Raw genomic sequence first — 27,663 nt, forward strand, 5'->3', positions numbered from 1 at the left:
TGCAACATGCAAACTCCACAGACATGTGACCCAGGCGGAGACTCGAACCCGGGTCCCAGAGGTGTGAGGCAACAGTGCTAACCACTGCATCACCATGCCGCCTTACGTAAAAACTTCAGGAAATACGCATTTACCTAAAAAATACATGAAATTCATAGAGTTTATAGAAGCACTAACACAAAAGGGTGACTGTATGTCTGTAAGTAAACGAGCAGTTTACACTTTTATTTATTCAAGATATTTATTTAATATAATCTGACCAATCATAATCAGTAATTATTAAACTAAGTACCTGAGAGAATTGAAATTGGTTTTGGAGTCAAGGACCAGATTTGAATAGGGAGGCTATAAAGTGTCCTGAACGCTTTTGCCAGCTATTTGATTTTGGGTCATGGTCAATCCAACTTCTGGAAAATTTGCGCATAAGGGTTTATGGAATTCCTTAGTTCAGTGAAGAACTGCCTGTCTTTTTCCATGCCATGTAAAATTCGGCTAATTCATATTCGGCATCAAGCAGTTAAAGGCCTTATTGCCTCGTTTGTGTTATGAAATGTGAGCTGGTTCCGCTGATCTGATGTGGACCCATCGAGAGCAGGGATGTGAGTGCTGGTATAAAGATACAATGTAGCTTTCTGTGATATAACCGGCTTCGCGGGCAGATTCCCTGAGCACATGCCCACCTTCTGAACTCTCAGCTAACAAAGCAGGTAGATCCTGATGTCACTTGTGAATCCTCCTGTAAGTCACTGGAGTGAATTACCGGCTGGTGACGCAGAACGCCGCCGGCTTGCAGCGTGCTGGGGCTCACGTCACGTTTTGGCCTCTTATGGTGTTTCTTGTACCTGGAGAATTTGATGACCTTCCAGGGCCTCGTAAGAAATAAAGTGTATCACACATCACTTTTGTGATTTTGTTTCTATGACTTCCTCTTATTATTATTCTTAGGCTTAGGTATCTAACTGCCTGTTTTTAAGTTAAACGGATAAATCATAAAATAATAATAAACGTTGAAAGAAATCAGCAGATATGCATCTGAGCACAGGGCCAGAATCACCTTTAATATCTTCTTCAGGATGTTATCATTTTTTTTTCCAGGCTTTGGCCTTGAATCCCTCCGATCGTCACCAGGCCTTATGGTTAGCTTGTTTAGCCCATGGGGGGGGCACGGATTAATTAGGCACCAGCTGGCTTGAGAATATGGATAAAGCAAGAGGTGACTCCAGCAATGCAACTGACCCGAGCTGAGTCTGGGGAGCTGATAGGTCCTCAAACTCCATCGCACTCACCGAAGAGAGGAGAGACTGATCGCGAGGCATTAGGCCCTCCAGCGAGATTAGTTCTTGTGAGAGCAGCCTCTCCCGGCCAAACTAACCCGATTTGAGGAACAGATCCACTTGCTCAATAAGCTTTTTCACCAGAAAGCAGGGCTGGACGTTTCCAGTTTGACTGCTCCACAGGGGGTTATTCTGGAATATTCCATACATCAACTCTCAGGATTCTGTGAAGGAAGGTGCAGTATTCATATTCAAGCGAACACCCTCATGCACGTCAACTTCTTGTACCAAAAAAAAAGTACAGCGGCACTTGTTAAATTATTTATCAGCTTAGGAGGTACACTGCAGTTTAAACAGGTGGATTTTAGCAGCCTCACAAATACTTTTACAGCTGACCTTTTGTCCCCAGTGGTAAAGAACATTTCACTGTGCACATAACATGCTCAGTTTTACAATTTACTTCCATTGTTAAATATTCACCAGCAGAAGTGTCACTGAATTTCTGTCAGCGTGGAACCATTATCTACTGGGCCATATTTCCGCTGGGACTGAAATACAGGACGGACGACTTTGTAAAGGTGTCGCTGTGATATTGTAATGTTTAAATGTATTTATAAATGTGTTATCCGCATACTGCAGGACATGAAGGGATATGCTGAATATGTGATAGATCAATAATAACATAATAGGTAAAATACAGGGGATGCAGTACACGAGCATGAACTTTGGATGCAGTTTGGTTAAAATAATTTATAAGGTACTCCTGTATGTAAACATTTACAATCCCGAGGGAGCGCTACGATTGGGGAATTTAAAAGGAGATCAAATGTAATTGAATCGTTGTAAGGCTGGACATTGGATCAGATATCACCCCTGAGAGAAGGCTAACACTGATCGGAGTGAGTTTGGCGTGCCCTGTCACCAATTTCAAAGTTTTACCGTACATTGTTCAGTCTGAGCCGTCAGATCTGTTCAGCATCTGGAAAAGGCAACTGTTCCAGGTATATAAAAAAAAAAACTTTGAATAGAGGAGAAAAAGTGAGTTTCTGGAATCCTGCACTGTCAGCAGAGGCCTGCAAATTGAAAGTGGCGGCAGTCAAGTTTGGATTGGAACAGAGGAAGGTTACCCTGGGCAGCAGGAGCGCTGTGCAAGTTTCTTAGAAACGTAGCTGAGCACCAGTCATTCCTTTGATATTATATACCTCAAGCGGCAAGATGGACGGTGCGTTTGCAGCGTGTTTCAGGCACCTTATCAAGCGACACCTAAAGGATTCTTTAGTCACGCTAAGATGAGGGCCGTGCTTCTTATATATTCAGGCAGCCATGCTCACATTATACATAAGCCAGTTTGGCCTGCCCATATCATTCAGGACATCATGTAGCAAGTCCGGATTTACATGAGTTGGCATTGCGTACTTGGAGAGGTGCCTGTCTATAAATACAGTTACCTGCCGACTTGCCTCTGCATTTGGGACCAGGACCTGTGGATGCAAGTCAGTTTGGGCATTTGGTATAGGAGAGAGACAAGACATTAAGTAGAGTACTGTAAGATAAACACAGTACTCTATACCAAATAATAATATAAATATAAAACCACAACACTTATGAATATGGCAGGAATTGCACTATGAAATGAAAAGATAGACAGCGTAGCCAATGACAGGAGCTGAGAAAGAAAACGGTGCTCGAAGCTGCAGCGAAATATTTATTTGTACAGTACAGTGAGCTTCTATGTAACAAAATATTTAGCAGGTATTGTATCTGTGTGTCACGATCAGACGCAGGGAGAGCGGCGATCGTGCGGGTAGGCGTGCAAGGAGCAAGCAGACAGGCAGATATCGGGGTAAACTAAGGGTTTAATAGGGGAATCAGGACTGGAGAACATCGACAGGGAGAAGATCACACCAAACCACAATGACGGACAAGGGGAACAGGTCAGACCAGGACTTAAATACACAAAGACTAAGCATGGAAATCAGACAATGCTGGAGACAATCAGGGTAGTACACGTGGGTAATCAGGGGGCGTGGCACACCCGAGGAGCGGACGAGACGGGCATGACATCTGTGTCTGCATTACATCCGGTTGTGTTGTGTATCTATCCAGATAGCTAAGCGATACACGCGCTAACTTCCTGCTATGTCTGCTTTCAGGCGTCTCTCAGCCAGTGCAGATTATTTTCTGCGGACCTCGGATGTAAATGTGATGAGGTGTGACTCGACAGGACCTAAGCCAGTGGATACCTGTGTACACGAGAGCAGGAAATCATGTTAATTAACGGATATTTAACGCACAGGCATCGCAGACTAATTATCAGATACGTACCCACGCCCTGCTAGAGAATTTAAGGCTAATTCCCGGCTGGTTCAGGAATGACAGTCCCTGTTTTGTAGCTCCGTAATGTTCCATCCCCTTAGACACTGTCTTCCTGCTCCTGGGTGAGTACTGGTCTTGTTTGTCAGAGGTCAGAGGTCAAATGGACAGCTTGGACGGGCACCATGATGTGACATTCAGGTTAATCCCCTCCAGGTCCGCCTGCCCCCATCCATTCCAACACCCCCCCTCCCCATAATGGCTTGATATAAAATTCAGAGCATGGAGCGAGTCGAGCTTGCATCGCCAACTGATTAAATAAAAGGAAGAGCAGCAATTTGTTCCTCTGCTCACCCCCACCCTCGCCTCCTCCACTGTGTGGCCTCCTCGTCTGTCAGTTCCTGCTGGCGCCCAGCACCAGCTTAATATGCGCCTTTTCTCGAAAGACGTGACCCGATTATGGAAGAGGTGCCAATCTGTTTTGCGTATCCCGTGGCTCCGCCCCCTTCTGTCCATCATCGGGAACATTGCGCTCCAGATCCGCCTCTCTGATCTTAACACGCACCATCGTGATTCATGTGAGTGCTCACTTCCTGGTTTAATTCTCACATAAGTAGGCAGCTCGTCCAAACGAGCTTTCAGTTTTGCAGAGATTGTTTTGGCTAAAGTTTTCCCCTAGATACTATTACAGCATCTTTGATTACAGATTCTCTTCCTCCCAGATTTTTGCTGGTTCAGATCCCACGGTTAGCAGAGTGTCACTGTTGGGCCCCTGTGTAAGGCCCCTTAACCTTTAATTGTTCCAGTCTGACCCTACTTCCTCAAAAGTACACACCATACTGTAACCATGTGGTTCTAGAGCAGAGTTTCAATGACACGCGTGTCTCATTCGCGTGGCGATAGCAGAAATCCCCTCCCTCCCCCTTAGCCCGTAACCCGGGCTCCGACGTCCGGCACAAACCTGGCTTCAGAGACCCGTCTCAGTGAATTATTCACCCCTTGGCATTTCAGGCTGCCGTCTGTGGAAATAAGCTGCATTCCCCAAACCCACCTCCGTCCATCTCCGTCTGGCTGAGCTCTAAATTCATTTGATTCAATTGACATCTTAATTGAATACATTTTACAATTCAAATCATGGGACCAAACGACTTACTGGAGGATTCTGTATTTCATTACCTTTAAAACTAATGTGGATATTCGTGCTTTTATGGCATGGAACACTAAGATATCAGGCTATACTCTGCTGATATAATTAATCTGGATTTATTCATAGTTATAAGTAGTGTGAAATTCAAACCATGAGCTATTGAAGTGTTTGGTTTGTATATCCTGTATGTCCTAAAGCAAAGTAACAGGTGTGGTGACTCAGCTTATTTAATGAGCACGATTATTCCATTTAAAAACGTTTCATTTCCTGATTACATTTCCTGTTTTTTTTCTCCACCACTTCAAATTAAGACGCCCTTTGTTCCTCGTCAGATGACGTGCGTGGAATAAACGATTCCTAGATCTAGCCTGGATCTACACTGGATCTTGAGTGATGCTTGCCTAGGATAGATCTAGTCTAAATATGCCTCTTCCCAGCCCCCAAGATGCAGGTGCGGCATTTGCTTTGAGCTGAGATGAAATCCACCGTATGTGTTATATGCTAACCCCAAGGCATAGTACCAGGGTATAACCTCACATTTACTGACATCCTTTCACAGGTGATGTGTTCTTCTTCAGAGTACTTCAAACTTGGAGGTCACCGTGGACTGGGTAATGACGAAACCCAAAGACTAGTGTGTCTTAGCGGTTCAGAACTGCTAGTATGTATGACCAAAATTGTCTGGTCTTGCAATAGACAGTTTAATTGCGTTGTGGTTTGTTGTTGCTGGTTCTTTACTTTCGGGAGGGCCGCTGACTGTACTGAGCTGGGCTGTGTCCACCTCCCCCAGTCTTGGAAAGTGAGATTGGAGTCTCTGATGTCCACTGCGCATGAAACGCGGCTTTTGAATTTCAGCATGACGCTTTCATCCAGCCACCGGTGTCAGCAGTGTGTCAGTGTGTGCATGTGTTCTCTGTCTGTCTCTTTCATTCTCTCTCTCTCTCTATCTCTCTGTGTGTATATATATATATATATATATATATATATATATATATACTGTATATATGTGTACTGTGTATAGCTTTCTCTTGAATTATGGAAGCACTTTTCACTTTTCAAATTGCATTCAGGAACAAAAACACAAACGTTGACAATAATTTATTTCCCAGGTCTGTATTTTTGTATTTATGAGTAAAATCAGATGGGGGGAGGCTCTGATTGGGGTAGGGGGGTGTAAAGCTGATTGCCAGGAGAATGCGATTAAAGAATCTGAAGCTGTATAATTGAGTTCTCGCAAAAAAAAAAAAAAAAACATGGTGCTGATTCAACATAACACCTGTGAATCTGAGAAATGCTCTCAGCCAGGATGGAGAAGTAACGCCGACGCCCCTCTGCTTATGCGGGCTGAGGAAAACACAGCGAATCTCCCCCATCTTCTCCACGGACCGCTCTGCCACCGTCGTCGGACACGGGCTGGAAGCCCAGTGCTGTACCATAGAGCCTTAATTAAAAAGGCAGTTTTGTCTGGCTGTTTGGCCGCCGTGGATGATCTCCGCCTTCTCCCCAGTGGCGGAAGAAGCCGGCAGCCGTCGGGCTCCCGCACGACCCGCGGAGGCCTTTGAAGCCGCCGTCCAGCACTTACTGTAACACTGACTCTTTGCGGAGCCTGTGGGATAGAGAGACAGGCTTCTGTTCTGCGTCCGGTAAACAGAAGCAGGCTTGTGGCAAACAGTTGCCTTTCATGTACGCCGCCTTCCTCACGGAACGGGAGCCAGGAGACGGGTTTGGGAGGAAAATAAGAAAGAACAGAGAAACACCTTTTGGGGGATTGCAGGGAACAAAAAAAAAGTATGAAAACAAAGTTAGGGAGGTTCGCCTAACTTCTATCGGAAAGCAGTTTCTCATTTACTGGGAGAAGAAAGGGAGATGTTTAAGGAGGAATGGAAAATCAGGAGCTTTACACGCGGAAATGCACTATGAAATCCAGTCAGCTTGGGGGGGGGGGGCACTCCCCAAAGTATCAGGGCTGTTGGTTAATATTTCCTTCTAAAGAGATTGTGTTGGTCCACCTCCACACAGTCACACACACACACATACACACACACATACGCAAGAACATCATACACACACATACACAGACAGGCACACAGAAGTATGCTATGAATCATGTTCCTGTACAGGTCGGGGGTCAGAACTGCGAGCGTGTTTGTTGTGTCGCTGATTAATTTGTTTACTTTTTAATTAGCTGTCATAAGAGTCCCCACTGGCCTCCCCACACGCTTGCTTGAGGTGTGATCTGTATACTGTTTATAAGGAAATCTTTTATCCAAAGAACGGTCCCTGTGTTGTGACACATAGATCATGGGGATCTGCACGTCAAACTGGGTCACCTCAGTTGGCAACTAGGACCAGTGCTCTTGGAAGTCCACACCTGGCCTTCTGTCCAATCAAGAAGCTGGTTCTGAAGCTTGTAGACTTGTGGCTGCGGTTCTTAGTAAAGCCCTGTTGATTTATGGCACCGACCCTGAATGGATGCCATGTGCAAAGCCGGGAATTTCTGGTGCAGTTTCAGCAAGCTGATTAGAAGGAATAACAAGGTAAATAAAGCAGAATGAATCCGGCCTGCTTTGCTCTCGATCTGGCAGCCGGACGCGGCCGCTAATTGAGAAGCTAACAGGGGCTCACATCCCATTTGGCTGCAGGATGTAAGCGAATACCTCTCTATTTGCCTGGTGCAGGCACCCATCCCAGGGTATACTTCATCCCAGTTTAAGCACCGCCCCCTCCCCCGAGTTTCTGATCCACGATTGGCTATCCAGTGCATCTCGCAGAGTCTATGCCAATTGGTCGGGACTGTTCGCTTAACCGTAGCCCATTCGATGGCTCACCTTCTTAGTGACAATTACCACATCGCTTCCCTGACCCGAAACAGCAGACACTGTTTTTTAATCACGCTTCTTCTGAAATGCTAATTGCTTTTTTAGAGTGGATACAGTTTCTGGCAGCTCCTTGTACCTGATGCCGCATGCAAGACCCTGTGTTCTTAATCATGCTGTTTACAGCTATGGGAACCAGGCATACCTAGACCCTATACAGTATACACGCTGGTGGATAATATACCCTGTCGAGGTTCCTCAACAAAAGCTCTGTGGGATGCTACATGAACCATCCTGTATGGGGCGCTATATAAATATATTGTGCAGAGAAATCAGAGTAATAAGAGTAAGATGCTTAAAATGATACCTTGGACTCCTTTGTCAAAAGATAATTCGCTTTGCTGCCACGTTGGCAGTTTATGGCGTCAGTCTGAAGAGGCTCATATATAGTATTGTGTAACGCTAGCCATGAAGAGGGTGCCGTGCGCTCTTTTGTACGACTGTCCTTGGATGAACCTCGTTCGCGAATTTGTCATGGAAGTCAAACGCTGGATCTGCTCTGGCCTGTAAAACAAGCCCTTTTAAAAAACATCTTTATTCACTGCTCACAAGCCCTCCTCGGGGCTGTTGCTGAGCTGTGCGCCTGTTCTTATTGGGGTAATGTACAGCCTGTGGAACCCTTTCCTGGAGATGCCTAGCTAGGACCATGTGGCTCCCTCACTGTTGTTATTTTTGCGCTCACGGTCGTCCTGTTAGCTTTAACGAGCCTGGCCATTCTCCTCTGACCTCTTTCATTAGCAAGGTGTTTTATCCCCATTGAAATTCCCCTGACTTTGTGCTACTCCTTCGTCGCGGGATCTCTGTAAACTCAAGACACTAGTGTTGCGAATCCCAGGACGGGAGCTGTTTATGATATGCCACAGCCACTGGGACTGGAACCAACAATTGCGCCAAATTCAGTGTTTCATTGATCTTAGTCTAACTATGGTAACTGGACCCCTGCCCCTCTCTGTGTGCTGTACTCTGCGTTCTGCTTGTACCCTCGTGATTTGCTGTTTTGGGCAGTTGGCTGTTTTGTGTCGACGAGCAGGGTTACCTAATTAACCTGGACAGTAAGGCAGTTTTTATAGAAAACAAGTCAAGTTTGAAGCATGGGCATGTGTGAAATAGAAACTCTGTCTGTTCCAGGTTTAATCTTTTCCCGTAAAGAATTTTTCTCAGACTATTACTTACCCAAGGGAGAGCTTAAGACACAAATCTGAATATTTTTTTCCCTCCAAAAATCAGCTCTGTGAATATTGTCCTGCTTCCCCCGGACTGTGTGGCTGCGTCTGCTGTTCAGCACTGCACTGCCTTTTAATCATGTATAAACGTTGGGGTCTTCCTTGGGGAAGACTCGACGGGCGTTCGAGGCACGTGAACGGTCCGTTATCTGCCCCTAGTCGTCAGTGCATCCAGATCCTGTGGGACGCCGGGGAGCGGGGTCGTGGGGCAATAATGAGAGGGTTGTTATTAACTCAGGGGGGGCTTCTTTCCATATTCCATTAAGGGAGGGATTTGGGAACGGGGAAGGGCAATGCCCGCTTGTGTTAGGGAGCAGCGAGCATATGCAGTTCTCACGCTTCTTAGTCCTCTTAGCATCCACTGCTTCATTTATTTCCTTGATTGCTATCTTGGTCTTCATCGCCGTTTTCTAAGCAGGACCCCTGACAGTCCACATTCTTGTTGCCTTGCTGCTCCGAGCACACCTGAACCAAACAATCAAGAACAAGCCAAACAATCAAAAATTAAGCAAACAATCAAGAACACTGAACGCCTGGTGCAGGTGAGCTGGGAGGAAGCAAGAATGTGTTTTTTATTAAGCCGCGACGACTAGCTTAAGAAACCCTGGCCTGATTTGATATAAAGAGTGTCTAGGAGGGGCCACTGAGCACCAAGGCCAAGCCATCATATGGATCATGATGAAAGATGCAAGGCGAATAGCTTCGTCTTCACAGCCAGAAATGACAGCGAACAAGCCATGTGTTTACAGTTTTTTTTTTTGTTTGTTTTTTTAGACAGGAGTATGACATCTATGTACGACATTGCAAAATGTGATTTGAACTGAATCTTTTTTGTTCACTAATACATTACCAAATGTTTAGTGACAGTTTATTAATAATTTAGAATCTGAACCCTTTACGAAGTGCGGAGAATATCCAGCCTTCCATTTAATGTTGGCAGAAGTTGTTAAGAAAGTGGAAGAAAAACACTGGCGTCTGGTTCATCTGAATCAAAGGCTTCAGGAGGCATTTACTCTCCTGCCTGTTTGCTGCAAGAAAACTCTTCTGCTTTTCAAAGTGGAGCTAGAGACGCTAAAAACTGGAGTTAGTTTGTCCTGTCAGGCTGTGGTTCAGAATTAGCTGGTCTAATCTGCCTGCGTGCGTGTATCTGTGTGTCTGTGTCTGTGTATGTTCCTTGCACGATTCAGGCATCATCCGGACGGCCCTGGCCAACATGGACCGGGAGGCCAGGGAGCACTACGCTGTCGTCATCCAGGCCAAGGACATGGCGGGACAGGTTGGGGGACTGTCTGGGTCCACCACCGTCAACATCACGCTCACGGACGTCAACGACAACCCGCCCAGGTTCCCTCAAAGTACGCATTCTGCGTCTTCCAATGCCCCACTGTGTCACTGCTACACTGCTAATGTAGGCCGTTGTTGAAATGTAAGGTGCAGTTCCAGCATTGAGCTGTATGTGTGCTGCTTCAACCCTTTTGCATCATTAATGTGGATAAACGTAAACGTCATCGCTCTTTTGGGTCAGACAGCAGCTCCGCATTATTAGAGATTCAGAGCAGTTTCTGACCTTTGGGGTGCTACCCGGGAGAGACAGGAAGTTACATAATGAGTTCCCCTCCAGCCCCACATGTAATTTAAAGTTTTGTTTATTGCAGAACTCCGGAATACAAATACGGTGTTTGAGGTAGCACCAGTGGTCAAATATGTATCCCCGCATCGAAGATCTGTGCAAACACCGGTTTGCTCAATCCTCATTTCCGCTGATGGATTTTTCCCAAAAGGGTTGATGGATGCATCACACGTGCTCCAGTGCATATTTTCAGTGTCTGGTGATTTCCAAATTAAATTTGTCTTCGGGTTCCCCTGCCAGAAAACTACCAGCTGTACGTGCCTGAATCGGCCCAGGTGGGGAGGCCCGTGGGGAAGATCAAAGCCAGCGACGAGGACCTGGGCATCAACGCGGAGATCAAGTACAGCATCATCAACACAGACGGGGCCTCAGTCTTCTCTGTCGCCACGGATAGAGACACTCGAGAGGGCATCATCTCGCTGAAGAAGGTGCTTCACTTTCCATCATTCCTCTTCCCTAAAAGCCATTTAAATGAATGGCAGTAGGTTCTATAATTTCAGATTGTTGTCACGGGATCAGACTTTCGACCACCATGCCACCTATTGTCTACTCCCACACACTGCACCTGTGATCGACTTTACCACACAAGCCCAGAATCTCTCTTTCCCCAGACTGTAAACATTTTTGTCTTGATACATTTTTTTAGAAAAAAAAAAATTGACCATTATCATTTAATAGATCTCGTGGGAACTTGATGAGCGTCTGAGCTCCTTTGAAAAAAAATCCAATACGAGTTCGGAAGTGTGTGAAGTTGAGCAAGCAGCTTGCACTCCTGTCAAACCAGTTAGAAGCTTTTTTTTTCGTTTTCTGCTGAATGCCATCACAGAGATTTTGGGTGTGCCTACCTGGGCCAGGTGCCTTTGCGAGGGAAAATCACAGCCAGCTGTTTTTGCCAGGAGAATCATTTACTGCAAAACAATATGGCTGCCGTGCAGTTCTCAAAACTCAAAGCATGCTAACGGCTAGTAACCGATAATAGACTCGATAGCCTCATTTACATTTCAACAGCTACACTGACACCTGTGTTCTCTTTATGTAGCCTCTTAACTATGAAAAGAAGAAAATGTACACACTGCACCTAGAGGGCGCCAACACACACCTGGACCCCCGCTTTTCGTACCTGGGGCCCTTCAAGGACACGGCGACGCTGAAGATCACCGTGGGAGATGTGGATGAGCCACCGGTCTTCTCTTTGGACCACTACATCATGGACGTGTACGAGAATGCCCCCGCGGGAACCGAGGTGGGCGCAGTCATGGCCCGGGACCCGGACAGCGCCAGCAGCGCGATCAGGTAGCAGGGCCCGGCTCAGGTCTGGACTGCGACCTGCAGGGGCGATTATTGGTGGGGAGCACAAGAGGGGCCATAACTCATACAGAGGGACCAACCTTATCTTGAGCCAATGATATGTTTGTAACTGGTGAGTGACAGGAGTGGGACCCTACAAGGGCCAATCAAGTTTTAGCTGAGGGCTTTGCCCTTGTGGCCCCATCCCTGTTCACTTGTTAACCTGGAGACAGGACCATTTTAAGTCTGGCTGCCAGAGCAGAGATACAAGTACGCAATGAAAGCACACTAAAGAGAGAGGAAACTGCACGACACCCCCAGCTCATCGATTACACAGTAGGAGGGAGCAGCAGACCGGGAGATACAGGCTGCCTCAGAATGGCAGGGACTGAAGCCACGCCCCCCCCCCCCCCCCACGAGGAAGACATCCTTAATTATCTCTGGCAGCTCACTGTCTCCGGCTGCCATTTGTTCGGCGAAAGCAGCGAAGGTGCCGGTGCTGATTAATCTAACGGACAGACAGTCGGGAGATTGAAGTGTTTCCACTCTGTCCAAAACGACTCAATCAGCACGTGGCCGTCACCGGACTTAATGGAGGCGGGGATGATCGATTCACCCCCACCCCAGAAAAAGCCCTTAGTGGGTATAAGGGGACGTTCATGGCACGCCAGGCCACTGCCCTGCACGCTTCTGAATGTGGGGAGGCCAGCACAATTTGGTGGGAGTAAACAGGGGGGGGGTTTCATAAAAGAGAGGAGGGAGGATAATGACTGACATGGGGACTTAAATTTAAGCTGGATGAATGGATCACTGGTGAATAAAGGAGCCATCTGCGTATAAATAGCTAGCAGGTGCCCCCCCCCCCATCCCATCTGTTAGCGATCACACCGGGCAGACAGTGCCTCCCGCTTGGACCATGTCCACCTGAACCGGGAGGTGAGTGTGCTGGCGACATCCCCAGGCTGGCGGCGGAGCACACGGGAGACGGGCTCCCACCTGCCGCTCTGATCCATCGGGGCTTTGACCCTCTGCGGAGGCCGACGGAAACTTGTAAACAAAGTAGGATGTGGGTAGCATGTAGTGTGGAGGCTCAGGCTGAAGCCTAAAGATGCTTCTTCGCATCTAATGTGGGCTCAGCCGTTGGACCCTTAAGAATAATCTGAATTACTGCAGTAAAACCTGCAGACTGGAAGGCTGCTGGTTCAAATCCCAGGGTCAGCAGAGTGATGTCACCGTTGGGCCCCCCGATAAAGGCCCTTAAACCCTAATTGCTCCAGGGACCGACAAACCCTGCTTTCTCTCAAAAATGTTCAGCACTTTGGATAAAAGTGTCTGCTGGTTAAATAAACGTCTCCAGTTTCCCCAAACACATGCTAAGGTGAACATTTGACAAATTGCGTTTGCGTGTGTAAATGGTGTGCTAGTGTTGTGGGTTGACGCCTTGTCATGTGTTATTCCCTGCCTTGCGCCTATAGATTCTGGAATTGACTCCAGACACCTGTAACCCTGCATTGGACCAGCGGGTATAGAAAATGGATGGATCAAATATTATTGGAAGAAATCTCAGTGCTATGGCATAAATAAGGATCTTGTATAATCCGCCCTGTGTCCTCTGGGTGACCTTGAGGGTTAGCTTGTGTATTGTAGCCATCGGCTCCTAGCTTTGCGGCGTTCCTATGTTGGCAGTACGGAGAGTTCGATAAATGCCGCCTTATTAACGCCGGGAAACCCACAAAATTCCGGGTGCCGTCCGGCAGAATCCTGCCATTTAAATAAACATCCCTACATTGTCAAAGTCTTTCCACCAAAGCTGAAAAGACTTTGCAGGAAGCATAATGGTGTTCAGCCTGGTGGCCCTCGGCTCGGCGACTGGTTCTCTGTGTCACTGTCACGCGAGTGACTTAAACTGTCCCTCCGCTCCTACCCCAGGTATTTTATTGACCGTGACCGGCGCGGTCATGAATACTTCAACATTGACGCCCACAGTGGGGTCATAAAGACCACACAGAGCCTGGACCGCGAGGAGATGGCCTGGTATAACATCACTGTCATGGCCTCGGAGGTCGGTGAGTATATGAAATGTTCTTTTTTATTACTATTGAAAATGAAATATACAGAAAAGGCGTAGCCCTTCACAACAAGGACTGCCTGCGGAGGGCGGGCAGGGGGGGATGGTGTGTTTACATGTTAGAGAGCTATATGTGACCAATCAGGTAACCTGCGGTCAGTCCCAAAGCCACGGAGTGATGCTGAGGATGGGTGTAGCTGGATTGATTTCTCCTGATTGCTCCTCAGATATTTATCTAAGCAATTACTCGATTCTTAGGGGTCTTTCTTGCAGACTCAATGGCTGATAATGTTGTATGCAGTGTGCATGACTTGTTTCAGAGAGAACCCCCGAGATACCTTTAATGACTGAACTGAGGCTGGGGGGGGCAACAAAATACAGAATCAGACAAACCCGCACGCACATGATTGGCTCCAGGAGAGATCAAGCGGTCTCATGCTTTTCCAGCTACAAGTCTACCAAAGTGAACAGGAAATATCAGGAACTCTCTCCTCTGTCTTGAGCAGGTGTCATTCGAGAGGGGGGGGGGGGGAGGGGGGGGAACGAGAAAAGTTTTTTTTTAATGGGGGAGGAAAGTTAAAGTATGGCTGGAGCTCCGGCAGCCAAACGAGAGCGATCGCGGCGGGGCGAGTACATAGCGGGAAAATGTCAGCCTAATTGGTGCAACGCCATTAGTTGCCATGGTAATAGTTTGTTACGGAAAGGTCCATGCGCGGAGGTCGTTAGGCTTCAGTCCAGCGACAGAGTGGACTCCTAACAACCTCGATGATAGGCTTGCTTGCGTTGGCCCCATGATGTCACGGACGGGATGAAAATGTCATGCCTTGGTATTGTGGGGCCAATGGGGCGCTACATAGCCGCCCACGGCAAAACTCTAGCTGGTCGCCGAACATAGGGACCTGGAGATGTGTCATTTATTCATAGGGAGTGTCATGCTTCCATTAGCGCCTGGTGGAACGGTGCTAACAGGCCTCTGCACCTGGTCACGCAGCCCCGACGTCTGCTGTCTGGGGACCAGGCTACTTTGAGGACAGTTTTCAGCTCCCGTGATTCACAGCTGCTTAACAGGCTCCCTCTCTAAGCCTACATACCTGTTTGTTAAATCCAAAGGTATGGCAGAATATATAAAGCAAAGTCATGTGTATTCTGCTGGAGTATCTGCATTTCCCTAACGGTTGAGGGGATCCCCAGTGAATTTAGGGTTATTCTGTTCAGTGTTGGACAGGGCCATCGCTGCTGACCAAGGTCAAAGACTGCAGTGAAGCCTGTGAGATTTTCAACTGAGCACATTTCCTGCCATCTGATTGGCTCTCGAGTGGCTCAGGAAGTGATGTCCTTGAACCGGGTGTTACCAGGGAGGTGTGTCCTCTGTCCTGGGTCATTTTAGTGGAGATGTGAGTCCCTGAGCTATTTAAATAGCTTTGGTGGCGAAACCATCAGCCCTGGACATAAAGTCTGAGTGCTACCTATACATTTCCTGCTTTGTGGTGAATAATCTGAGATAACAGAGAGAGAGAGGCAGGTATATATTTGCTCTGTGAGCTATCTTTTCCAGCCTACTTACTGTATAGAGCACATATGATGATACAGCAGGTGACATTGCGGGGGTCCCCAGGGGTCAGCATGGCCAGCGGACACAGCAGGATGTCGGACAGCTTTATCATTATTGATTTAACGCTATAGCCTGTCACAATAGGTCAACTGTGTAGCTCTTACACGTTGAACCTGACCTGTTTTCATTACATTACATTTCTTTAGCAACGTCGCTAGCCACTAGGATTTTATTAGCAGTGCTGCTAACCGCTGAAATTTCATTAGCAGTGATGCTACCCACTGGGATTTCACTAGCAACGATGCTAGCTGCTGGGATTTTATTAGCAGCGATGCTATCATTGATGCTAATTTGTAACATAGGCTAATTGTGTGAGCCGCACAGCTGCTCAGAGTACCCCCTGTCTTCCCCGTAGATAACCCCAGCCTTGTCAGTCACGTTCCCATCATGGTGCAGGTGCTAGATGTCAACGACAATCCACCGGAGGTCGCCACGGACAGTGAGGTCATCGTGTGCGAGAGCTCCCGGCCTGGTCAGGTGAGGTCATACTCCACGCTGGTGCCCCCCCTAGCTTTAAAGTTTGTCCTCAGAAACCCCCCAGGCACACACATCATCCACGACGGGCTAGCCGTTGCTAATTTGGTTAGCATCTGTGTTACTCTTCATTTGAATAGGCAGAACAGAGGCTGGCGGATGGAGAGCTCATTTGTTAGTTCAGGGGGTATTTCAAGGGCATCGTCATGGTGACAGTGAAAGGGGGGGATTAATATAATAGTGCGTGCTCTAATTTATGGGTCAGATGTTCATACTTAGGAACTACACTTAGGTTATATATATATATATCCTCATATACTCATTTCTCAATTTATGAATGTGTGTCTGTGAGTAATATGTATTTTTTTTTGCAAATTGCAGTTTGGCTCTTCCCTGCTTCTCATTGATGAAGAGCTTCTTCCTTACTTTATAGGATTTCAGTCTTGCTTCTAGTAGCCTGATACGAACTGTCCTAGCAATACACATCACATCTGCACTTAATGTTTCCCATTCCTTTTGAAGGTCACTTGATGTCTTCCTCTGATTCATGAGGCACTGTTCGATAAGTTTACGGTCATTTCTGGCATTAGATTGCTTCTTCCATCTTACAGGGTAGTTTTTGGTCATTCCCAGTTTCTCCTGCTTCACCTTGTTGTCGTGTGCTGCTGTCTGAGAAATTTTGAGCTTGGAAGGATTCTGCTGCTTAGGGTAGCCTTCTGCTAGCAGAACCATGATTAAACCAGTACTTAACAATGCAGTTTCTTAAGAAATATGGTATTTTTTTCCAGAGATCTCTGTGTGTGTGTGTGTGTGTGTGTGTGTGTGTGTGTGTGTGTGTGTGTACGTGTGTGTGTGTAAACATTAACACAAGTATTTCTGGTTATTGGGAGTAATTGGCACCCTCTCGTCTGCCAGGATTAATAACTGTACTGTTCCTCACTAACTGCAATTAGCATTCTGCTCAGGTAACATCTGAGGTACTCTGGAATGCAGACTGTCAACCATTATGGATTGCTACTGCTCAAAGAGGACTAAAAGCACCTTAAAAAGGGATTTAGCCCTGTACGTCGATTGATGCTGACAGACTCAAGTGACACTGCCAGTCATAGACACACAGTGTATATGTGACTCGTAAAACAATGATCTGTGGAAGAAATATATTCATTGTGGAGTTTTTTTCTGAAGGGAAAGTGGATTTTGTTTTTTTGATTGAGAATCTGGGGCCTTTTCCAGGCCATCAGAACCATCAGAATCAGGAGCTTCCAGATGCAGGAATCATGTCTTACTGATGAAAAACAAGTTATACAGCAGCCAAAACTCTGCAATAAAAACGTTATTTTTTTTTTGTACGGCTTGGGAACATAACATCCTCCTTAGGCATCCTTTGGCTGACAAGCCAAGAAGGAACAGCAGTTTCGTGGTACGATGGTATCCGTGAAGACTTTTTTTTCCCTCTTTGACACAGGGTGTGAAATCTTCCTTAAGCAGCTGCTGGAGAGGGGTAAAAACACTGATGTCTCTTTTTGTATCCCACAAGCTGCTGGTGAAAACCTTCAGTGGGGAAGTGATGGATTTTGGTGCCCGGCCCAGGGAAACGCGGCGGGTGTGAGCAGTCAGGCACTGCCTGGGAGGGGGTGAGGCAGCAGCCAGTTAGCTGAACTCCATGCATTCTAGTCCATCTGCTGTCGCCCCCTGCTGGTCAAATAGTGTTATCATAGCCAATGAGGTTGGTGACAGAAGAAGATCACAGACCTGGCGTTAAACAAAGTGCTCTGCACAGAACCAGCTTACAGCAGGCAGGGTTGGAGACAAATGGTGTGAGTTTTTTTTTTTTAACCAAGGCTCATTCTGGTGGCATCTTCTGACAGGTAATCCAGACTATTGGTGCTGTGGACAAGGACGACTTCGCCAACGGATTCCGGTTCTCCTTCTCGTTGCCATCAAACTTGCCAATCAATCCCAACTTCACACTCAGAGACAATGAAGGTATGATGATTCAGATGATGGTGATGATGGTGTTGGTAAGGATGCTGATGATGACGATGCAGATGATGATGGTGATGCTGATGATCGTTATAATGCAGATGATGGTTATAAAATTAGGAAGGTGATGATGATAATGTGGAGGATGATGATCCTGATGATGTTGATGAAGATGATGGTGATGATGAGGATGGTAATGATGTCGATGATGATGACAGTGGTGGTCATGCTGATGATGGTGATGAAGATGATGGTGATGATGGTGATAATGAGGATGGTAATGATGCTGATGATGATGACAGTGGTGGTGATGCTGATGATGGTGATGATGGTGATGAAGATGATAATGAGGATGGTAATGATGCCGATGATGATGACAGTGGTGGTGATGCTGATGATGGTGAGGCTGATGATGGTGATAATGATGGTGGTGTTGGTGCTGATGATGATGTGGATGCTGGTGATGATGATTATTATTCTTGTTGCTGTTGTTGGTGTGTTCAGTACTTGCAGTTAAAATCATAGTCCTTATTTGGCTTCAGGTAGAAGCCCGAGTTAAACTGCCTAATTAAACCTCTCAGATTTCTAGAGGACAGCAAAACCTTCCCTCTGTCTTAACCATTCTGAGACCCTTTTAGCGGCATATATCATTATGCAATTATGCAATTCCAGACCCTTTCGCCCCGCATGGTACATGGTACAGCTGGTGTGTGGCATACCGCTGATGTCAGACAACTTATAGCGTGTTTTTTTGCCATGGAGACGACACTGGGTACAGGCAAAACTGGGTATGGAAAGACTCTGTGAGTGCTGAAACGGGGGAGGGGAGTTTCTCCCCAGTGAGGAGGGGGGCCAAACATGATGCCATGTTGGTTTTAAGTCATTCCTTGGAGAAAACCCTTGAGGGACTCAGCCAATTAAAAACAGATGACGAGCTTTGTTTCTTACTCTTGTTCTGGAACAGTAAAGTCTGTCTTCTTCTGAATCGCGGGTCAGTTTGGGAATATAATACTTTTCTATTTGCCGTTTTCCAAAGTGACATACGGTTCAAAGCAGGGTCAGCCAGCCAGTCCCTGCGGTATTTGGGGATTGATGAATAAATGAAGATAATCGCTCTGCCAACTCTGGGATTTCAACCAATGACCTTCCGATCACAGGGTCCTAACCCGCCGAATCACCCCGGTTATGTGTGACACGCAATGAGTCATCTTCCCAGCCCTGTGCTTCCGGAATGATGAACAGTCCACCGGAGCTGCCTTTCCGAGGTTTATTACTCGCTGGGAAATGCAGTGGCAGAAAAGGCCGGCATCGCCTGCCAGCCCACATCATGCCGTCCTCTCCGGCATCTCTAGCCGCGATCCGTCTTGCAGAGGGTTACTTTGCCTGCCTGTCGTTTCCGTCCATAATCAGTGATTGATCGTGTTTTTATTACACGCCTGGGTGCCACGTTTCAGCCGTTTATTGTGTTTCTGAAACCCGCCACGTATCGACGGAAACATAACGCAGTATCGACTCGGCCGCGCCTTTGGCTGGACCTCCGGCGACTCACCCCCACCTTCCCCCCACCATCCTCATTCCTGGCTCCTTCCCTATAACAGACTGCAGCTCCATTTCCTGCAAAAGCAGCCCCCTACTCTACCCCACCCCAGTTAAACAACTGAGCCTGAAAAGGGGTGGGGGGCGCAATTGGCAGGATCCTCTGTGTGTTTGGAAATGGGGCTTTGGAGAAATACCCTGTAAATAGGAAATGTACCAATAGCAGTCAGAGAAGTGCATTGTGGGATGTGCATGACAGTTCCGCCACTCCTCTGAAGGAAAAAATCAGCTTAGCAACTTCCCCCCTCTGCCTCTACCCCAAGCACTTGTATAGATGCAGTGATCATAATTTGTATTGTCAGCTCTCACGGCTTTTTCCACACTGCAAGGGGTGTGTTGCACTGGTATGTGTTTGTCTCTGCACTGTGGCTTCCTCGTGTTCGGTTCATGAGCTGCTTTTGAGATCCACACCCTGTGGCCCCTAGTGGTCATGGAGTGAAGTATTTCTCTATCTGTACTTCTGTTCTCCCATGAATATGACTTGGGAAGGAATTTTGGGGTCATGTTTGTTTTCCAGTGCTTGGTTTTCTTATGAGGTTATCTGATTCGTTGACTTATGTCCCACCCCCTCCCCCCAGACAACACAGCGAGCATTGTGGCCCGGCGCCGACGGTTCAGCCGCACGAGCCAGGAGTTGTACCGTCTGGCGGTGGTGGTGCGGGACAGCGGTGAGCCGGCGCTGAGCAGCACGGGGACGCTGACGTTACGCGTGTGTACCTGCGGGGGCACTAGCGGGTCGGCGCGCACCTGCCAGACGGGAGCCTTCCTATCATCAGCCGGCCTCAGCACCGGGGCCCTCATCGCCATCCTGCTCTGCGTCGCCATCCTGCTGGGTAAGGTGGAACATGGACACGCACTGCTCATCCGGAATCTCCCGATGTGACCGAGCCGAACGAGCAAGAGCCACAATATCCCCATCCGCCCTTTGTTATCCGGAAGTCTGTAATTTCAGCTCGTTTGCGTGAAAGGAAACAACATTAAAGTAATTCTCGGTCGCTCCGGCCAATCAGAACCAAGGGATATTTCAAACATGTAATTGTAATCCAAAGCATGTGTGTCCCCCCCCCACACCCTGGGTATCGAGCGGGCAGGAACATCAACTCCTCGTTTGATCAGCAGATTGCAATTTTTGTGAGCTGTCGGAATACAACTGAGGCCTGTTATGATGAAATTACAGCCTGTCGTTCAGGTCGACCCCCCCCCCCCCACACTACGTCTGTGTGTGGTGTGGGGGGGGGGGGGGGCATGGAGGCAGAGCCAGGGTGGCTGAGAGATCACCAGCATGATCGCGGAGCTGAGACGACTGGGGGGCCAGAGCACTCACTCCTGAAATAGCAGTTTAAGGAGCGTCTGCTTCTTTCGGCATCTAAGCAGCGGCTGGTGAGAGCGCTTTCCAGACTCATCTGTGAGTCAGTCTCGCTTTATCCTCCCTGGCATGGACACGGCGCCCCCACCACGCAGGCAAAGTGATTGCGGGGGAGGGTTATGCTGTCTTCTCATGCTTTTGTACTGGTTTTTTTTATTTTATCAAATAACTGTTTCATGGTTGCCTTTATTCTTTATTGAACAGCCCCAGATTGTTTTTTTTTAAGTCTGCTGTCTGCAAAGCATCTCCCAGCCGACAGATGGCTGATAAGAGCCTTTATCGGAGGCCGTCGCGACTCTGCCTGGCCTCTTCATTAAAGGGACGCCAGGCACTTCCCGTCCAGCCTCGCCGACACTAATGGCCCCATCCCTTTAAGTGCCGTGAAGGATTAACTCCCATGCGTCGCTCCCTCCTCCCTCTTTTTAAGCTTGAAATACTGTGGGTGATGCATCCAGTTAGATTTCTTTTGCCTGCGAAGATGCTGGTGCTCGTTTTGACTGCGTGTAGGCCGGGTATGAGGTTCACTCTGCATTTTACTGCATCTTTCACACTGTTTTTTTTCCACGTTTTGGCTCCTGTAGCCTCCAGGATAGGATGTGGACCCCCCTGTACCCCCCCCCCCCCCCAACCCTGCTTGGGATAAGCGGTTACCAAAGATGGAGGGATTGATAAATGAATGGATGGATGGATTCATTCACAAACAAATTTAGAAACGTCTTGTGTTAATATATTGTTCCTGGTATTTGGAATAGCAGCTTGTAAATCACTTGCAAATTTAAAACAATGGATTAGTAAGTATGATTATAAATGAGTTATAATTGACTATTTACAAGCTTGTTATTAAAAACTTTCTGAGACAGGAGTAAGGAATATCTTTTTGTGAGACATGTCTAAATTTTTAAGTCAATATATTTATTTGCTAATATATTATAAAATAAGGGGCAGCATGGTGGTGCAGTGGTTAGCACTGTTGCCTCACACCTTTGGGACCCGGGTTCGAATCTCTGCCTGGGTCACATGTGTGTGGAGCTTGCATGTTCTCCCCATGTCGTCGTGGGGACTCCGGTTTCCCCCCACAGTCCAAAAACATGCTGAGGCTAATTGGACTTGCTAAATTGCCCATAGGAATGCATGTGTGAGTGAATGGTGTGTGAGTGTGCCCTGCGATGGGCTGGCCCCCCTATCCTGGGTTGTTCCCAGCCTCGTGCCCATTGCTTCCGGGATAGGCTCCGGATCCCCCGCGACCCAGTAGGATAAGCAGTTTGGAAAATGGATGGATGGATGGATATTATCAAATAATTAGCAATATTTAATATTTATGGAGAAAACATTTAAGGCTCGAGAATAACTGAAGTATGATTACTAATGGTTTGTTTTTTGGAAAGTGATTTGCAAGCTCTTTAATAAAAACTTATCAAGTGATAGGCGACAGTTTATTAATAGCCAAAGATAGGACTGCACAATTAATTGTAAATAATGCAATCTCGAGTCACACCTCTATGCAAGTCATTTATAAATGTAGTCTATGTAGTCATTTATAAACTACAATGGAGCATTATATTGCATCAGCTAGATCAAATCAAAACTACTCTTCCCCAGAGAGTCTCAAGCATTCCATAATTCTTACTTTTGGTACTTCAAGAAAGAACTTCAAAGGCGTTGGCTATCCACTGGCATAAGACTGTGTGCAGACAGTGCATTCAGCACCCTAGTACTGTTGCTGAATGATGCAAGGCAGGGGATTTTGTACTGAATTCGAATAATGGCTGTAGTGTATTATAGGGCTGGACAACATGCAACATTAATGCCTACATCGCATGTTGTGCACATTCAATTCTTGCTGCCCCAGTCAGATAGATTAAGATCAGGCTTTTTCTCTGGTCTTTGGTTTGGTACGGATATTATAGCACAGGGAGTTTAAGTTTCACAAACATTTTTACTCTGTCATTTGAAAATAACTTAGTAAGTTTTGCAATTTTAATGATTATTCCCTTTCAAGATTATCTAGTATATGTTTAAAAATCAGTTTAAAGTTTTACCTCCGCTGCCTTTGCCTGAGCGCTGCATGTGTTCCTGAGACAATCATAATGATTTTCATCCTTGCTGTTTAAATCAGTCCTAGACGGGTTTGTGAGAAATTTATGTTGAACTCCTTTTGTTTCATAAATACCCCAATATTTATTACACCAAAATCATATTGCAATGCTTAGAAATTTTCCAGTACCGTGCTGTTATAATGTATTATACGTCCATCCATTTTTCCAATCTGGATCCTTATGTCACCATACAACAAAAAACATAAAACATAAAACATTGGCAGTCATCCATCCATCCATTTTCCAAACCACTTATCGTACTGGGTCGTGGGGGGTCTGGAGCCTATCCCGGAAGCAATGGGCACGAGGCAGGGAACAACCCAGGATGGGGGGCCAGCCCATCGCAGGGCACACTCACACACCATTCACTCACGCATGCACACCTACGGGCAACTTTAGCAACTCCAATTAGCCTCAGCATGTTTTTGGACTGTGGGGGGAAACCGGAGTACCCGGAGGAAACCCCACGACGACATGGGGAGAACATGCAAACTCCGTACACATGTGACCCAGGCGGAGACTCGAACCCGGGTCCCAGAGGTGTGAGGCAACAGTGCTAACCACTGCACCAACATGCCGCACCCATAATTATAGTTATAATTATAATTTTTCTTCTTCTTCTTCTTCTTCTTCTTCTTATTATTATTATTATTATTATTGTTATTATTATTAGCGTACCCCCATTGGTTTGACTGTTTTGGTTACCCCAATTGAAGGGCCAATTAAGCGTTTCCTTTCTGTCAGAAGTTGATCATGTTTTGTTGTGTTTCCTTTTGCAGTTTAATGAGTGTAATAAACATTTAAATTTGAGGAAAAAAAATCGTTACAGACTATCGTGCTCTCAATTCTAAGCTAAAAAAAAATTGTGATTTACATTTTTTTTCAGAATCCTGCAGCCCTAGCTAAGGAGCAAGCTACCGATTTTATGTACCTTTTCTGAAGTGCTAACAATATCTATCCCTCTGCTGAACTGGTGTGACTGGGATTAGCACAGAAAGAGTCCCCGCAGTAAATGTTTAATTGCTGAAATGTGCCATTTTTTCCAGCAGTTACCGCAAGCAATGTTCCGGACGGTATTCCTACATTCCCAACGTGACGTCCTGTCTCTCTGCCGCCCGCAGCCATCGTTGTGCTCTTCACGGCGCTCCGCAAGGGCAAGAAGGAACCGCTGATTGTGTCGGAGGAGGACGTGCGGGAGAACGTGGTGACGTATGATGACGAGGGCGGAGGCGAAGAGGACACAGAGGCCTTCGACATCCTGGCCCTGCGGAACCCGGCTGGTGCCGAGGAACTCAAGATTCGTAGGGATGTGCAGCCCGAGCGGGTATGGCGGGCAGTGGCGCGGGGGTCCCCCAGTCCCCCCAGCGCCGTGGCAGACGCAGTGGATGTGTGCGCCATCCTCTCCCGCCGCCTGGAGGAGGCTGATAACGACACCAGCGTACCACCATATGACTCCCTGCAGACATACGCCTACGAGGGTCAGGGTTCGCCCTCCGACTCCATCAGCTCGCTGGGCTCGTTGGCCCCACCCTCGGACCTGGATTACAGCCACCTGGACCAATGGGGACCCGAGTTTCAGAAACTGGCGGAACTGTATGGAGAAGACCAGGTGGATGGCGCCCCCTAGCGTGCGTCGCTGTACGAGCACCCCCACCCCCCCCACCGCTGTTTAAAATAAAGAGAGAGCCTTTGCACCACTGACCGCCACGCCCATTGACAGTTACTGTAAAAAAAAAAAAACTGTCCTTTTTTTTCCAACTCGGATCAGATTTTCAAACAGGAATGAGAAAAATACTATTCTGGGAAAAAAAAAATATTTTCCCTGGTGTATATTTTTTATTGGTCAATAAAGTCTGTAAATTCCAATGAAAATGTAATGCAAGGAGTAAATAATGGACCCCCCCCTCCCACCCAGCCCCCTTTGTGAGCTGGCGATAAGTGATAGCTTTTAGTAAGAGAACGAAAGTTAGGGAATGAAACGGCGATGATGGGAAAGAGGAAATTTGTGCCATGTTGCGTAAAAAAGAACACATTTAAATTTCAGTGACGAATTAACTGGATTTATGCTGTCCTGATGCAAAGGGGCTGTAGGCACATCTACTAGGGGTGGACTGAGCAAGCAGAATGCTGTGTGTGTAGTGAGAATATTCTGACTACAGCCACTAGGGGGCGCAGTGGTTAAAGAGCCAGCTTGATTAGTGAAATGGGTTTGACTTGAGGGTAATCTGTGACTATTCGAAGGGAAACTGAAATCTGGTGGAGATTGTGATGACGATGATGACGACGATGATGATTATTGTTGTCTGGCGGTGCCTTTGCAGTTGAGTCACTCTCACTCACCTCTACTGTCCCGATCAGTTAATTACATCCCCAGTTCACAACCCAAGGAGCACTGATGTCCATGACCGTGCGGTAAGTCTGTTTGGTGGAGCTGAAAACAGAATCGATTTCCGGAAAATTAAGCAACTCGCTGAAACGTACGTCTCTCGGGATGCTAGTCTCATTTTTTTTAATTCATTCTCTCATCCCTTTCTGATTAATTCACATACCTGCCTCTTTATGCAGATATTTTCCCAGCGATGAAACTTACAGAGTCAACTCACACGATGAAACTCACACATCCGTAGATGGTGTTCCACAGCCCCAGAATGCCAGTGCTTGGCCAGCAATTAAGTCTGTTGTTAATTATTTTTCTGGTTGCAATACAACATTCTGTGACTGAGTATTATCGTCCTTATTCCTGGATGTGGCACAAAGACCTCTGAGCTGACCTGGGATTTTAATGAAAAAGCCCCCCGCCCCCCAAGAAAGAAGTGTGACCCCTCAAGACACCAGCAGTGAGTTCTACTTTCACTCTTTCACTATCTGGACATCCATCTCCTCTGTAATCACTCCAGATCTCTCTGAACAGGGCACCAGAACTTTTCCAGCTACCATTCCGTTTTTAATTTGTTATTTTGTTGTGTTCTTTTTATTTTTGGGTGGTGTTATTGTTTAGTTATTTAAACACACACACTTTTCCCATTTGCTTGACGACTGAAAATTCTGCATGAATTATTATGCAGCCTGTCAGTCTGGAGCTAGAAGAGTGAGGTGAGACATTACTGTGTATTTTTCTTGTGTGTGTGTGTGTGGGAGGGGAGGGGTAGGTTTCTATTACATTGTAGGGACCAAATGGTCCCTACATTGTAATAAAAACCTATGTTTTGCATTGTGGGGAGCATTTTTCAGGCCCCCGCAAAGATCTGTGAATCCATTCCAAAAAGTAAAGATGCCAAAAGTCTAATATTTTGTTTGGCTACTTTTGGTTAAGCTAAGGGCTGAGTAGGGGTTAAGGGTGTCATGTTGGGGTTAGAGTTTTCCCCATACAAATGAATGAATAGACCCCACAAAGATATAATTACAAAGCTGTGTGTGTGCGTGCGTGTGTATTACTGCTTCCCTAATACTGGTGTTATAAACCTTGTCTAGATGCATGTGTGTGTCACTCCCCAGAGTAATAGTGATGTTCACCATGATCCTGGGGCCCCTGCTAATAAGTGTGACCCCCATTGATAGGGCCGGTGTTATGCCGTGCTTTACCACAGCCAGGCCGGTGACGAACACCAGGGGGCGCTCTCGTGATCCTGACTGTTAGTGCAACCATCCGTCAGACCCCAGAGAGAAGCCCCACACAGAGAAGCTGAGACTGGTGAGTACTCAGAAAATGGGGGGGGGGTGTGAGTTGGTTTCTACTGGTACACAGGTGAAAGTGACTAAAGCTTAACTGCGGTCCAGTCATGGAGCCCACAGCTGACATAAACTGACTTACGCTGAAATGTTACGCAATACTTTTCTGCTCTACTGGGCTCCTGTAATAATTTCTAAATGATAACTAACCTGAGTAATTTCTTACATTAGGTGGAAATTTCAGATCCAGAAACTACAAATCCGGACCGTGATTTTGTATCAACCAACCAGGTGAGTACTCTGTGACTTGTGACTCTTTATACTCAATGGCTGGTTGAAACTAAATCACGGTCTGGATTTTTACTTTCTGGACCTGAAATTTCCATCTCTGCTAACGTCCCAAAACTTGCAGGAGAGGGGAGGGGCTTATTATCTGTCTGCGGAACCGATTATTATTATTTGTTTGCTTGTTTATTTGTTTGCTAATTACTGCGGTGTCAATGCCTTACTCATTTTGCACGCTCCCTCCCAGTATGCTCAGTGAGTGTACAATAAGCCTTATTGCTGTGCTGTGATTGGTCACTACAAGTGGGCAGGGAGTTGGAGCATTGGTTGGGGGGGGGGGGGGGGAGTATAGTCTCAGATCCAACTCTGGCGGCCTGCCTGACTAAACACTCTAATTGATCCTTTTGTATGCCCCGACGTATTTCATTATGGGTGATTAAAAACCCCATTACAGCGGCGGGTCGGCTAGGGGGTAATAAATCTGCATCTAAGTAGCCCCCCCCCGGTGCACCAGGGGCCTGAGATGACAAACTGGGATCAGCCCCTTGTCAGCGGGAAGTGAGAGCTGTTCACGCAAGCCAGCATGGGAAGGGTACAGGGCGTGCGTCAGTGTGCGTATCCTGATCACGGATGATTTATTCATGGTGGAAAAAGGCTTTTGGCCACAAACACACCACTGTTCAGTCTGGCTTACAATGCAGCTGCCCTTGGCATCTCCAAGTCCCACACACAGCCTGTTAGAGACTGTAATCCCTGTGCTGGGG

General features: G+C 46.9%; 1 protein-coding gene across 2 annotated transcripts in view; it reads left to right on the top strand.

Annotated features, from left to right (window-relative positions):
• Window positions 1-24,817, top strand: part of LOC125740811 (cadherin-18) — a 137,461-nt gene extending 112,644 nt beyond the window's left edge. For both annotated transcript variants that reach the window (XM_049012468.1, XM_049012469.1), the window contains 8 exons: window positions 10,021-10,188; window positions 10,704-10,891; window positions 11,503-11,756; window positions 13,680-13,816; window positions 15,786-15,907; window positions 17,773-17,890; window positions 20,062-20,316; window positions 24,067-24,817. In XM_049012468.1, coding sequence (XP_048868425.1) covers window positions 10,021-10,188; window positions 10,704-10,891; window positions 11,503-11,756; window positions 13,680-13,816; window positions 15,786-15,907; window positions 17,773-17,890; window positions 20,062-20,316; window positions 24,067-24,572 — 1,748 coding nt within the window. In that variant the 3' untranslated portion in view covers window positions 24,573-24,817. The remainder of the gene's footprint in view (window positions 1-10,020; window positions 10,189-10,703; window positions 10,892-11,502; window positions 11,757-13,679; window positions 13,817-15,785; window positions 15,908-17,772; window positions 17,891-20,061; window positions 20,317-24,066) is intronic.
• The last annotated feature ends 2,846 nt before the right edge of the window (window positions 24,818-27,663 follow it).

This window comes from Brienomyrus brachyistius, chromosome 4, assembly GCF_023856365.1.
Source record: "Brienomyrus brachyistius isolate T26 chromosome 4, BBRACH_0.4, whole genome shotgun sequence".
NCBI classification, from domain to species: Eukaryota; Metazoa; Chordata; class Actinopteri; order Osteoglossiformes; family Mormyridae; genus Brienomyrus; species Brienomyrus brachyistius.